This window comes from Hemicordylus capensis, chromosome 2, assembly GCF_027244095.1.
Source record: "Hemicordylus capensis ecotype Gifberg chromosome 2, rHemCap1.1.pri, whole genome shotgun sequence".
In the NCBI taxonomy this organism is placed as follows: Eukaryota; Metazoa; Chordata; class Lepidosauria; order Squamata; family Cordylidae; genus Hemicordylus; species Hemicordylus capensis.
Window position 1 is genome coordinate 345,831,496 of NC_069658.1, and position 14,003 is coordinate 345,845,498.

The 14,003-nt window shown below is 42.8% G+C and overlaps 1 protein-coding gene across 6 annotated transcripts in view; it reads left to right on the plus strand.

The window, feature by feature from the left end:
• Nucleotides 1–14,003, plus strand: part of FAM13B (family with sequence similarity 13 member B) — a 98,386-nt gene that overhangs the window by 26,256 nt on the left and 58,127 nt on the right. For all 6 annotated transcript variants that reach the window (XM_053289771.1, XM_053289769.1, XM_053289772.1 and 3 more), the window contains one exon: nt 1,027–1,184. In XM_053289771.1, the coding sequence (XP_053145746.1) occupies nt 1,027–1,184 (158 nt within the window). The remainder of the gene's footprint in view (nt 1–1,026; nt 1,185–14,003) is intronic.

Sequence of the window (14,003 nt, forward strand, 5' to 3'; positions counted from 1 at the left end):
CCAACCCAATGGGAAAGTTAATTTACTTTGATGTAAAGAAGTGGTCTTCAGTTTTAAACAAAAGTCACATCTGTGTAGACCAGTGATTCTCAAACTTGGGTCCTCAGGTGTTGTTGGACTTCAACTCCCATAATCCCCAACCAAAGGCCACTGAGGCCGGGGATTATGGGAGTTGAAGTCCAATAACACCTGAGGACCCAAGTTTGAGAATCACTGGTGTAGACAAAGCTTTGTTTGATGTTGGAGCCTGTGCTTAACCTGTACTGCTTTGGGTTGTGGCAATTTCTGTGACCTAAATATCAAAGCAAGCTCCAGCTGTGTGCAACTTGTTCTTGCTCTCTCCTAATACATTTACCCTGAAAAGTGATGGTCCACATACCCAATCTGCTTTGTTCTATTTGATTACTCTTAGTGACTGCTATTATGCAATTTGCAACACTTGCAAATTGCTGCTAAAATTATGCAGCAAGAAGTAAATTTTGGGTTGATTTGTATGTGGAATTCCCATTGCCAAAGAAGCAGGCTTTTAAACTGACTTCATCAGCTGTTAAAAGAAGTTTCAGCAGAAAGTGTTGCATTTCAGCATCAAACAAATCAGAGGGGCCACCTTCAGTAGCAGAGCATGTTCTTTGCCAATACAAGGTCCAAGATTCAGTGTCTGGTGCCTCCAGTTACTAAGTGTTTCAAAATAGGATGGGCAACACTTCTATGGAGAGTCACTGGGCTAGCTGAACCCAATGTCGGACTCTGGAAAAGTCAGCTTCATAGGTTCGCCGCTGCTAGTGCATTGGCTTTAAGCTGAACTAGATTGCAGGTTAAAAGTACATTGCAAATGTAGTGGAAAACATGTTTGAAACACTCTAGTGGCTGACTTTTTTTCTATCTTGGTGTTGAAATATCAAGCACAAAGTGCCTATAGCCCATTATTAAAAATTAATCTACATTATTTTCCAAGCTTTGGAATGTAATAGTTTGGCTTTCTGGGAAACTGTAATTGCACCGTGTGTGCTTTATTCTTTTTCAAAGATAAATGATCTATTGGATGAAGATGATATAAAGCTTGAGCAGTCTGAAGAACTGCCAGAAGAAGAAAATATGGAGGAACCAGAATATAGGCCAGATATTAAGCCTCAGGATATGGTGGAGAATATCTTGGAGTCATGCAGTGTTTCAGCTTCCACAAGGTATGAAGAAGGTTCCTATAGAGACAACAGATTGGATTCAGATATTGTGCAAGTAGAAGGAAGTTAACGCAATATACCTTTCCTGCCTCTTCCTCCCCATAGCATTCCCTGCACTAGGTGTCGTCTACCCAATTTTTGGCCTTTTGCCCTGCAGCTTCCATGTCCTATGCTACTCCATTCCAAAGGTTCTCTGATTCTCAAGACTAGCTTTTTTGTAGTTGTGAAGATAAGTGTCAGCAGGGAGAGAGTTCTACCTCTGTGGAGTTTTACATAACACCACAGAGGAAGAGCAGTATAAAAATGAAAGTAGTTGTCTTTGTCCAGCCTCTGCATCCTTCCTCCTCTTGTATTACTACACCCTGTATTTCTGTTCCACATGCTCATCTTATGCCTGCTCCTTGCACCTTTTCTTCAAGAATGATTGTGCATGCTTTGTTTCTCTTGGGAATGTAAGCAGCTACTGTCCTGGCACCTCTGATTACATGCAGAGTATATCCTCTGGCTTTTGCTATACTGAGAAAGTTACACATTCTTTTTCCAGGCTATTACAGTTGCTTATAGCCACTATAACAAGATTCAAAAATATTTTCCAAGGCCTCTACTGCACTCATTTTTAGCAACAGTGGCTCAAAGTTTAAAAAAACCATAGGACTCCCTTAAAAGTGTGTGTGTAAGTAAAAATAAAATAGGGATTTTTGCACACTTCATTCATTCTAGGAAACATGTTAAAGCTGATTCTAAGTAGTAGCCTTGAGAAAGTTGATTGTTTCAGTAGAGTATGAACTTTTTTCTATAACAAGCTTAAATATATTAAACAGGCATCTATTAATATGAACTAGCTTAACCTGCACCGAGCATCTGCTCACTAGTACTTGACTGCTCCCCTCACCCCCTGCCACAGTCCCCCTCGCCTCAGAGATCTCTCCACCCTCACCCCACTCTTCTCCACAGGAGCAGCAGTGGTTGACTGGGCCCTTCCTTGCTGCCACCGCCACCATGGCCGCTCGTTTCCCTCAGGCCGTTGACAGGCTTGGGCCTGTCCCTTGCCCTTCCTTCTTTCTCTCTTCCCTTCTCTCTCTCTCTCTCTCTCTCTCTCTCCTCGCCTCCACCTGCTTTTCCCTTCTGTCTTTCTTCTCCTCCCTTCTTTTTTTCCTCTCCCCCGCTCTCTCCCTGAGTTAAAAGATCTTGTTCATTTTGTTTGCTCGTCTAATTCACACAATGGCAGCCTCTTTCTCCTGAAGGGGCTTTTTACTCGCTCACAACCCCTCTCTTCATAGACCCCTGCCCACTATCCTTTTATATGTATATAGATTCCTCTCCTCTACAATCAAGAACATTTCGCGACCAGTAACAGTTGCATTCCAACTGACCTTAACCATCACAGGCTCCTCCTCCCTATCTGCATATGGAATCCCCACTGCCTAATCAGGTGCTTTTGCTCCTGAACTCTGGTGAGAGCTGCCACACACAGGATTAGCCACGGGTATGCCTTGAGAGAATTTTATCTATCGAGAGAGATGTGGCAGCTTTTAACCTTTTTAGTTCTCATACTTTACTAGTTCTTTGGTCTATATGAATTGTACACATGAGCTGGCATAGTTGTCTTGATGTTTGTTTCAATATTTGAGGATCTGGATAGTGATCTACAACAGTAATAAACACTGGGGGCGGTTCTGCGCCTGCGCAGACTACTTGGGGTAAAATTCATTAGCTCCTTGAGACACCTCCAGCCGCCTACTGCGTGTGCTCTGTGTCTTCAGCAGTTAGGTGTCCCTCTTCCAATGTCTTTCTGACCGCCAAAGCTATCACTACTTCGGTATCACTAAGCTCCTCAGAAAAGAACTATTGAGACAAGGACAGTTAAATTGGCTAGGACATGGATGGGCAAAGACTACCCTACGGATAGCGATAAGTATTGGAAGATTGAACGGTGCATGATTAATGGACACTTTTACGTTTGATTAAAACTTAGGTACACAGTGGCATTAACTGACTAGACTAGGATCGGAACACGACTACTCTAATTGATAACCCCTCCACGAGCCTCACATGAGTGCAAAGTCTCCATGGGAGAAAACCACATTTAAGAGGTGTGTGAGCTGCAAGGACAAACTACCCTCAACTGATGGACATCAGCAGTGTGTGTTGTGTTTGGGAGAGGGGCATAGTGTAGCAGCCTGTTCAATCTGCACTTTTTCTCCAGACAGACTTAAAAAAATCGAGCTGTCCTCGTTAAAGTGGCATTACTGGAGAACACACTGAGTCCTGTAAGCATTATGCACCAATCGCCCACTACATTTGGCTCGATGTCGAGATCGGCACTGAGGACTGCATCGAAATAAGTCTAAATCCACGGTGTCTGGGGTGGTGGTGGCTTCGAAGGTGGGGATGTTCTTCAAGAAGTCTAAAGCCCCAGAAACCAGTCCAAAATGGGACAAGACAAAGAGGAAAGGAAAGGCTGAAACAGATGCCCCTCATCCAAACCCCCTCCCATTATAAATCACAAAAGAGACACCATGAGAAGACAGCGGAGACAACCCCCTCTCCAATCGGGTTGCAGCATGTGAAATGCCTATCGACCTAAAAACCCGCTGTCCATTGGATGTGCCTATGTTGAAGCCATGGCGTCGTGCAGTTTTGCTATCACCAGCACCAACCCCGCAGCAGTCTCTATCAATGTCGAGACTACCACGGCTGGCAGTGATGTCTTCGGCATCGAGGCCAAACAGTCACTAACCACTTCCAATATTGAGCATGCTGCCGAGCAAGAAACTGAGGTGGTATTGGATGCGTCAACAGCGAGGGACATCATTAGTCTACTGGAATCTGGAAAAAGCACACCCTCGACAACACTTACAGAATTTTGAGTCAAGGGCTTGATACTGAGGAGGGAGAGGAACCTGAACAGATTCCTCCAGTGCCAAAGACACCATCCCTTAGGAACCTGTATAGAATCACCGCATTACAGGGGTTACTGCCTGACACAGGATGGGGGGATGCTATCACTATCTCCAGAGGAGTACTCTCAATTTAAACAATGGCAAATCCAGAAACAAGCCCCACAAATAATGCAGAGAGCTATGCAAGTCACACCACTGTGAAATGAATAACAGGATATGTCAGTGCAAACTACCATGCAGCTTGCAAAGAATCATGCTGCTATCCAAACAGATTTCTTGTCTCTGCCGATAATTCTGTCTCCACATTTCCAAATGACAGCGTCCATTCAAACACAAACACAATTGCCAATAACAGGTAACGAGGCATGCTATGCCCAGAAACATTGCAACACAGTGTTGACAAGGGACACAATTGGGACAGAAGACAGGGTGGATGCTTGCAAAGGCAATCCCAGATATGACAGGGGAGATGTTTGCAAGGGTAATCCCAGACATAGTGACGCAACACAGTCTTCCACAGGCCCCATGGTAGGGCATGGAGACTCATCAGATGAGGAATAGGATTATGCGACTGACTCGACCAGTGAAGAGTCAGCTGAACATATCCCTGAACCAGATCAGAATGTATCTACAGAATGTAGCAGAGATATTGGGCTTGGACCTTAAACAGAAAACTATGGATCTAGATGATCGTGTCTACAATTTCATGAAAAAGATAGCAGGTCTACAACCAGTGTACTTGCCAGTGTTACCTGTCATTACAAAGGCTGCAAAATCAGCTTGAGAGGTTATCTGGACTTCTATGCCAACATCAAAGAGATTAGAGACTCTGTATAGGATACAAGAAGGAAATGAGTACCATATTCTTATTCTGTGCCAAATTCGTTGGTAATAAATTGTGCATCAACTTTCAAGGGAGGAAAACTCCATACCACTCCTGCAGATAAGGAGGGACAAAAACTAGATGTCTTGCGCAGAAGATCTTATGCAACAGCATGTCTTACAATTAAGATTGCCAGTTACATAGCATGTTTATCAAAATATACATATTGCTTATGGGAGACTTCAAATGAAGAGCGCACTAATTTGACAGAGGAATTTCAAGAGATTTGAGACTACTTTTTACGAAAACTACGGCAACGCACCAACAGCTGAGCAATGCAAAACATCTTGTGGAATCTGAATCCCGTACTTGCACATGAGCTATAATTTTGAGAAGACAAAATTTGAGAATTGACAAAAGACAATTTTGAGAAGACATGTTTGGTTGGGTGCAACTAATCAGCAACAAGCCATGCGGGATCATATAGAAGCTCTACCATTTGATGGCAAGGGTCTGTTTTGCAAGGAGACAGACAACTCAGTGGAAAACTGGGGGAAAAAACACCCCAGCAAAAACATTCACAACTACTCCTAAGTTTAGCAATTTAAGATATCAACCCTATCCAAGAAGGCAAAACACATACCGCCAGAATGAGCGGAGAGATTACAGGAAACTTTTGCAAAGATATGACTGGTAACCCTATGCAGCAGACAAAGTAAACCACTGGAACTGTAATAAGATGGCACAGCAAGCCAAGCAACACCTTTGATTGCTTGATGAGCCCATATGAACTATCAGAAACCAACAAGACACTGACACGTACCATCAACATCAGAGAGAGTCCATAGGGCACAGAGAGTCCATATGGTGGCCATCCATATAAAGGGAGAAGACAACATATTGGCAGATGCTTTAAGCAGAACACAGGTTCTTCAGCAACATGAGTGGGAGATGGACCCAAACATTCTGGAAGAGCTGTTTGCACGTTGGAAATCTCCAACGGTAGACCTTTTTGCAACCCAGGAGAACAAAAAATGCAAATAATATTGCTCATGAATGGGGCTTGGAGAGCACTCAAAGGGCAATGCGTTCCAGTTCCAATGGACTCAAAGTTTATTTTATTTGTTCCTGCCATACCCACCGTTGAACAGGGTGGCTGCCAAGATGCTGCAAGACAAAACCAAAGGGATCCTGGCAACCCTATGATGGCCAAGGCACCACAGACTTCTCCCTCAACAACCCGACCAAATAAGTCAGGGAAGGGGCCAGCTGCTGCATACAAACTTGCAAACGCTAACACTCACAGCCTAGAGGATAGGTTACTGAACAAAATTATTCTTTACCAGAGAAAAACTTCCACCAGGAGAAATTATGATGCCAAATGGAAAAGGTATTGCAATTACACAAGAACGAAAGCCTTTAAGCCCAAGAACGCAGCATTGAGGGAAGTGTTGCTGTATCTCACATTATTAAAAGCAATGGGGCTTGCAAATGTATCAGTTAAGGTTCATTTGGCAGCAATATCAGCCCACCACAGCAGATATGATGGGAAAAAATTGTTTTCCTCCCTGAAATGCAAAGCTTCATGAAGGCATAAACAATGTCTATCCTCCAGTACGATGGCCCATGGACAAGTGGAGCCTCTCGCTGGTGCTCACCACGTTAAGAGAAAAGCCTTTTGAACCAATGGCAACAGCACCCATAAGGCCGATAACACTTAAAACAGTTTTCTTGGTGGCAATAATGAGTGCAAAGTGTGTGAGTGAGCTCCTAATGCTACGCATGGATGAGCCCTACTCTAAGTTCCATGCAGAAAATGTGGCAATGTGACTGGACCCAGAGTTCAGACCAAAAAGAGTCACAGACCTCCGCTTAAATCAGGATGTGGTTCTTCCAACATTTTTCAGAAACCCATCCACAGCATTAGAATGCTTAATGCATTATCTGGATGTATGCAGGGTGATGCTGTTCTATTTGAAAAGGACAAATGAAATCAAGAAAACAAATGTATGTTGCAAGGGACAGCATAAAGGCTGCTCGCCACCACACTGTAAGAACACCAACAAGTGTTGCATTGGCTAGTAGAGACAATATTCATGGCCTATACACTACAGAAGGTGACTCTGCCAAGATCTGTGAAAGTGCACTCGACGAAGGCATACACAACTTCCGCAGCACGTCAGGAATAAGATATAAAGACATCTGTATGGCGGCATCCTGGGCTTCAGACCAGATGTTTTAAAAACATTATGCTTTGGACCTTTGCTCTGTGGTTGTTAAATTTGGGAGATCAGTTCTTAAGAGAGTGCTACAGTAGCTTGCGGCTCCCGCCACCAACAGGGAAGCTTGTAGGTGACCCAATATTTAAGTCCTTCATGAATCACTATCTAGTTAAACAGGTTGCTTACCTATAACAGATGATCTGGTAGTGATCCACAACATTCATAAAAATCCTCCCGGATGTCACCGCAGCAGAGCACAAGCAACTTGAAAAGAAAAGAAATTGTAAGAAGGACGCCTAACGCCGATATAGGAAGATGCGCAGTAGGCGGTTGGAGGCGTCTCGAGGAGCTAACGAATTTTACCCGGTGGTTTGCACAGGCACAGAACTCCCCAATATTTATGAATCTTGTGGATCACTAACATATCATCTGGAGGAGGATGATGACAACATTTATATCCTGTTCTTCTTCCAAGAAGCCCAGAGCGGTGTACTACATACTTGAGTTTCTCTTTCACAACCACCCTGTGAAATAGGTTAGGCTGAGAGAGAAATGACTGGCCCAGAGTCACCCAGCTAGTTTCATGGCTGAATGGGGATTTGAACTCGGGTCTCCCCGGTCCTAGTCTAGCACTAACCACTACACCACGCTGGCTCTATATGAACTGTATAGGAGAGAGAGAGAGATCTTCTATAGATCATATAGAAGGCTCTATAGAAGAAGATGAACTTCTTCTATAGCTGCCACACTACTGATGAGGTTTCCTCCCACTATGTCTTTCTGTCCCTTTTATTTTCTTGCAGACTTTAAAGCTATGGCCCTAGATTCCATTTTAAGCACTTGACTTCTTGAGTCAGTTTTTTGTCTTCTCCCCCCCCCCCCCGAATAATTGTCCCATATGACAAAATAGTCTTTCATGTAACTGTTAACTCTATTTATTTAGACTTGTGACCTGTGGCAGAGTTTGGCCTTTGTGTTACTTGATAACTATCTTCCTGAATTGCATGGTACTTAGGGAAATTGAATGTGTCTGTCTCTTCTTCCCGAAAGCCTTAATCAGTTGCTTTGAGGTTTTCTAATCTTTTATTGCTTGGTGCTGCTTGCATCTACACGCTTTATAAAGCTATCAAAGTGAGATCTATAAGATGGTAGACTAGTGCACTAGAATAACTTTTTGTTGTAAGCATATGTCTTCCTATAGTGGTTCACAAACAGGCTATAACTTGAACTTATTAAATATATTGGGACATTTTGTCTGAATTTACTTGATTCCATTAATGACTCTTAATGTATAGCCATATCAAAATAGTGTATACAATAAAATTGCTCGTATTGCTGTTTTAATTAAGATTTGGTTGACAGCGAGGCTATGTGTGAGAACAGCCTAACCAGGCTAGGAACACCCAACCTGGGTTAGACTGCACATGAGAACTGCTGGGATTGGGCCTGATCCTAGTGGGGCAGCACTGCCTAGTCTGGCTTTCTAGTCCAGTTGCTAGCCAAGATTAAGGGAGTAAGTACACCCTTAGCCCGGGCTACTTGCTTGTGTGCAAGCTAGGCTTCTTCCAGCCCAGCCACACACAGAGACAGGCACCTAGAGTGCCCATCCCTTGAGGAAATCCCCCCCAATGCATTGTGCATGGCACACAATGCATTGTGGGATTTCCAGAGGCTGGGACAATGCATCCCTGCACTTCCAGGAGCAGTGTGAAGATTAATCTGGCAGCACTAGTCATGTGGGTGTGTGGCTTGTAAGCCTTTGGGACTGCAAGTGGTCATCTGGAGGAAGGTAGGTTGAACCCTGCCTTACCTCCTGCCCTCCCAACTACGTACGTGGTCATGTGAACAGCCCCAATAAGTTGTAAGGTATTGCTCGCCCAGCTTAATCCAGAGTAAGGAAACTTCCAGGTTCCTGTGCATCTGGGCAAGTAAGCATTTAAGATCTTTTTCTTCTCTCTGAGTTGATTGGGAAAGTATGAGGACTCGCAGTACACAATTTCATTTCGTTATTTGTGAGGGTAGCATTGGGGAAGGGTAACTTGCCCATTAGGCTAGAATTTGCAGAATAGGGCAGAACCTTAATAACAGTAAAACTAAGTTTGCAAGATGTCTGTAAAGACACAAGCCGGAGAGTTTCTGTAGCCCAAAAGGAGTGACAGTGGCAGCAGCATTTTGAACATAATGCAGAATAGTTTTAGGAGAAGCCTAGCCAGGCAGCTCAGCAGGGATGATTCAGCATTTCTTCTCTTACATGAGCTTGTTCTGAGACAAAGGCTTTAATTTGCTACCCAAGGCAAACTAGGGATTGTCATGAAGCAGGAAGGCATGGAAAAATTGTGCATGTGAAGGAGAGTGCACACAAGCCTGTGGTTTGGTTATTTCTGAAACAAGGTCTATATTGCAATTACCAGGCTTTCATGAGTATTTGACTTGTGACACAAAGAGGCTTTTTACGCCTTTGTATGGTGGCATAACTGGATCAACTTTCTATTTTAAAGAAATTGCTTTCTGTTTAAGCGTTCCATTTGTTTTCTGGATAATATTTATTTTGATGCTTGCATGAATGCTCTGTAATAGCTTGTGACTACAGTCCTATAAGTGGCTGCACAAAAACATTTGAATAGACTTTGTTGGAAGGGATTTCAAGGGTCACAATTGTAGCCTCCTATACTGACAGGAATTCCTACACTTAAATCTGAATAGGTGCTCATTTCTTCCTGAAACTTCTAGACCACAATCTCTGTGATCAGCCAGTTTCATAGCCTGCTGTCGATTACTATTAAAGTTTCTTCTGTTGATGACTTCAGCCTGCTCTCTTGCAATTAGAGCCTCCCATTAGTTGCGACTGACGTTTTAGGTATTGCTAATTTATGGTTCCCTTGCTTTACTCACATATTATGTATTCCAGATCATATATTATCCTCAGAAAAATCTTTGATTTTTCCAAAATGTGATGATCAAACTAGGGAAATGGGTGCTGATCTGGCTAGGAGTTCCTGGTCTCCACCATTTTGCACCAAGAATAAGTAGATTGAAAAGCATACTGGATGGAGCTAAAATGTTGATTGGGCAGCTTATTGTCAGTAGTGACCTCATGTTGCAGTCTGTTTCTGTGTAGACTGCAGGGCTTAGTGCAGCACTCTAGAAGTGCCATCTTACAAGCAGCTATTGAAATCAAGCAAGCAGAATGGATAACCAACAGAGAATGTCATACTGTATTATTTTTCAAATGAAGTGTTTTTATATGAAATGTTCATTTGGAATAGCAAAAATAATCAGAATGGCTTGCAAAGTTCTACTGCACAGGTAAATAAACTTGAAAGAATAGTTTGATAAGACTGAAATAACTTTTAAAAACCTAAACATCATAAATGTTCTTTGAAAATTTAAAATGCTATTTGTATGAAGTAGTGTTATATATTATATTCTTATGTACACATACACGTATATATGTGTGTGTGTGTGTATACACACACACACACACACACACACACACACACACACACAATCTCTCTCTCTCACTCGAAAGGAAAGCTTAAGAATATTTCCCTATCACTGTATTTATGTCACTTAAATGTGCTATTACACACTGGCAGTACATCTTATTCTTTTGCAAGCTCTCTATTGAAAATATTTACATTGGTAGCTTGCTGTGTCACTCTGCATCAGCAGTCCACCCAAGTGACACTCTTGGTTTGGAAAACAAATGTGTTGTAGGCATTGATGGAACATATTGTAATGTTAGTTTGCGCTGAAGGTGTATGACATCTACTAAATTGATTAGAGAATTTAAGTAATAGGATTCTTGAGGCTTTGAATTATTGCTGTTTAATAGAAATCTTCACTTCATCCAGAGATGTGGGAGTTAAGAAAACTGCAGTATGTTTTATGTTAATAACTAACCTTCTCCCTTTAGGGAGGTGGAAAGTTTAGCACCTGTCTAATGACTTGAACATTCCAGAACTCCAGGTCTAAATTGCACAACCAAGGATAGCTTTTCATTATAGCATTTTTACTTTCTGTGTGCTGCTTGAAGTGCCAGTTTTTCTAAAAGAATACATTCAGTACAACAACCCTTCATTAAAATTTGCCTGTTTTCCTGCATCTTGCATGAGTATATGTAAATATAGCACTTGTGATATTCAAAATTGATATGGTATGTGAATAGCATTTCATATAAGTATATTGAGACATGTTTTTAAATCTTAAAAGTTATTAATATTAAAAACACATTTGAAGTTGTATTCATGCCTCAGATCTTACTTAAGCATCTTATGATCTAGATATTTCATCTGATCAACTGTACTTACCACCACAAAACCTGACATGCTGTGGAAGTATTTTGATCAACCGGTGTCTCCCCCCCCCCCCAATAAAAGGCGGCGGCGGGGGGGTGGAGGGAGAAAATACAGTTGTGGTGTTTGCCTTGGCCACTATATAATAGTTTGTAGAAACTGTCAGGAAACACATGTATGGAATCTTTTAACCTGGCTTTAAAAAAATATGTTGCAAGAATAAGCGAAATTGTAGCTTTGCTAGCACATGCAAGAAATATTTGATGTGGAATGCCTTTGTTAGGTTGGAGATACTTATTTATTAAAGCAGGACCAGTGTGGATGTTCCCAACTACTTTGTACCTGGAACAGACAATCTTTAATTGCACTCTTCCCAAAATGTAGCACATGCCTGATTAAGAGTATATTGATAGCTTACTGCATTAATCAACATGCTTTTTCTTACAGTGAAACCTACAGATACTATACCTCTTTCTGCCTTGTTGGGCCTGATGGTGCACTGTTGATATTTAGGGCTTTACTCAGGATGCCTCAACATGTTGCCTGACTCTGTACATTTCTCTAAAACATAAAACCCTACTTTAGCTTCCATCTCCAGCTTCCTTTTTTTGCTCTGTGTGGGGAGGCTTCGTGTCATTAAAGACTTGGGGTCTTTACCCTCACTCTGTTCTTTGCTGGGTCTCTCATATTTACACACTAGATCCACTGCTCCAGGACATGTCCTCTATGTACCAGGTCCTCTGCTTGCCTTCTGTTCCCTCCATTTTCTCTTCCTATCATGCTCACCTAGCAGACAAGAAAGCAGTGCTTCCCAGGTGCATAGTGCTACTGAACAAGTAGACAGTGCTTCAATCTATGTAATGATGCAGCAAGAAAAGTAATTGAGTAGAAGGAAGAGTAAAAAAAATAATCATGGCTTATGTTTTGCAAGCTGCTGATAAGATTGGGTTTAGGGAGCAGCAAGAATTTTGCATAAGTACAGCCCTGTTGGATCAGGCCCAAGGCCCATCTAGTCCAGCATCCTGTTTCACACAGTGGCCCACCAGATGCCTCTGGAAGCCACAGGCAGGAGTTGAGGGCATGCCCTCTCTCCTGCTGTTACTCCCCTGCAACTGGTACTCAGAAGCATCCTGCCTTTGAGGCTGGAGGTGGCCTATAGTCCTCCAACTAATAGCCGATGATAGACCTCTCCTCCATGAAGTTATCCAAACCCCTCTTAAAGCCATCCAGGTTGTTGACTGTCACCACATCTTGTGGCAGAGAATTTCACAAGTTGAGTATGCATTGTGTGAAAAAGTAATTCTGTTTGTTGGTCCTAGATTTCCTGGCAATCAATTTCATGGGATGACCCCTGGTTCTAGTGTTATGTGAGAGGGAGAAGAATTTCTCTCTCTCCACTTTCTCCACACCATGTGTGATTTTATAGACCTCTATCATGTCTCCTCACAGTCGTCTTTTTTTCTAAACTAAAAAGCCTCAGGTGTTGTAGCCTTGCCTCATAAGAAAGGTGCTCTAGGCCCCTGATCATCTTGGTTGCCCTCTTCTGCACCTTTCCCAGGTCTACAATGTCCTTTTTTAGATGTGGTGACCAGAATTGTACACAGTACTCCAGGTGTGGCTGCACCATAGTTTTGTATAAGGTCATTCTAATGTGTGATGGGTGACAGTTTCCAGAAGGCCAATGCCACAAGGGCAGAAAACCGCAACAGGATTATCTTTTGCAAACCTCCGATCCAAAAGAGAAGAGGGCAACACATTGAACCGGGCCCGGGCAAATGCAGCCCGAAATTTGGAAAAATGTAGCATTGTCAAATAACTAGCACCTCTATCTCCCCAGGGTGGCAAAATCCCAAAATGTAAAGGGGAGCAAGTCCTGTTGGCCGAAGACCTAAGTTCCTGCCTTTCAATATCGTGCAACCGGAGAAATATTTCCTTCACCTTATTATATTCCCAAGTGAGGAGTTCTGAAGGAGAAAGGCCCAGTTGAATAATTTTATTATTTACAAATGTTAGCCAGGGGTTAGGATAAGAATCCACCCATAGAAGTTGGAAAAAAGAAAATTCCTGAATCTCAGAACAGAGTTTACTCCATCTAGCGAAAGTAAGCTCCCAGGCTTTACAGACAGTAGAGAAAGACCCAGATTCCATACATAGAGCAGAATAAGGCACACATCTAGGCACTGCAAAAATTGCTCTCAGAAAAATAGACTGTACTCTCTCCAGTTCAGCTGTTACACCCTGGATCCATAGTGAAACTCCAAAAAGTAGTTGGGCCACGATCTTAGCATGAAATACCTGGAGTGCCATGGGAACAAACTGGCCCCCTTTAGAGTAGTAAAATCGCAAAAAGGCACTGAGGGTATTGCGGGTAGTCATGTGCACGGACCGGTTCGGAGGCCATTCTAAAGGCCTCCAGACCGGTCCGGGCACGGGGTGGTTTTGGTTCGGGTGGGGGGTTCCACACAAAACGGGGGGCTTTACTCACCCCTTCCATTAAAGTGCCGTATTTTTTCTAGTAATCCGGCGGCAGGGTGCCGCCCGCTTCAATCTCTTCTCGGTGGTCCTCTTATCCATAATCG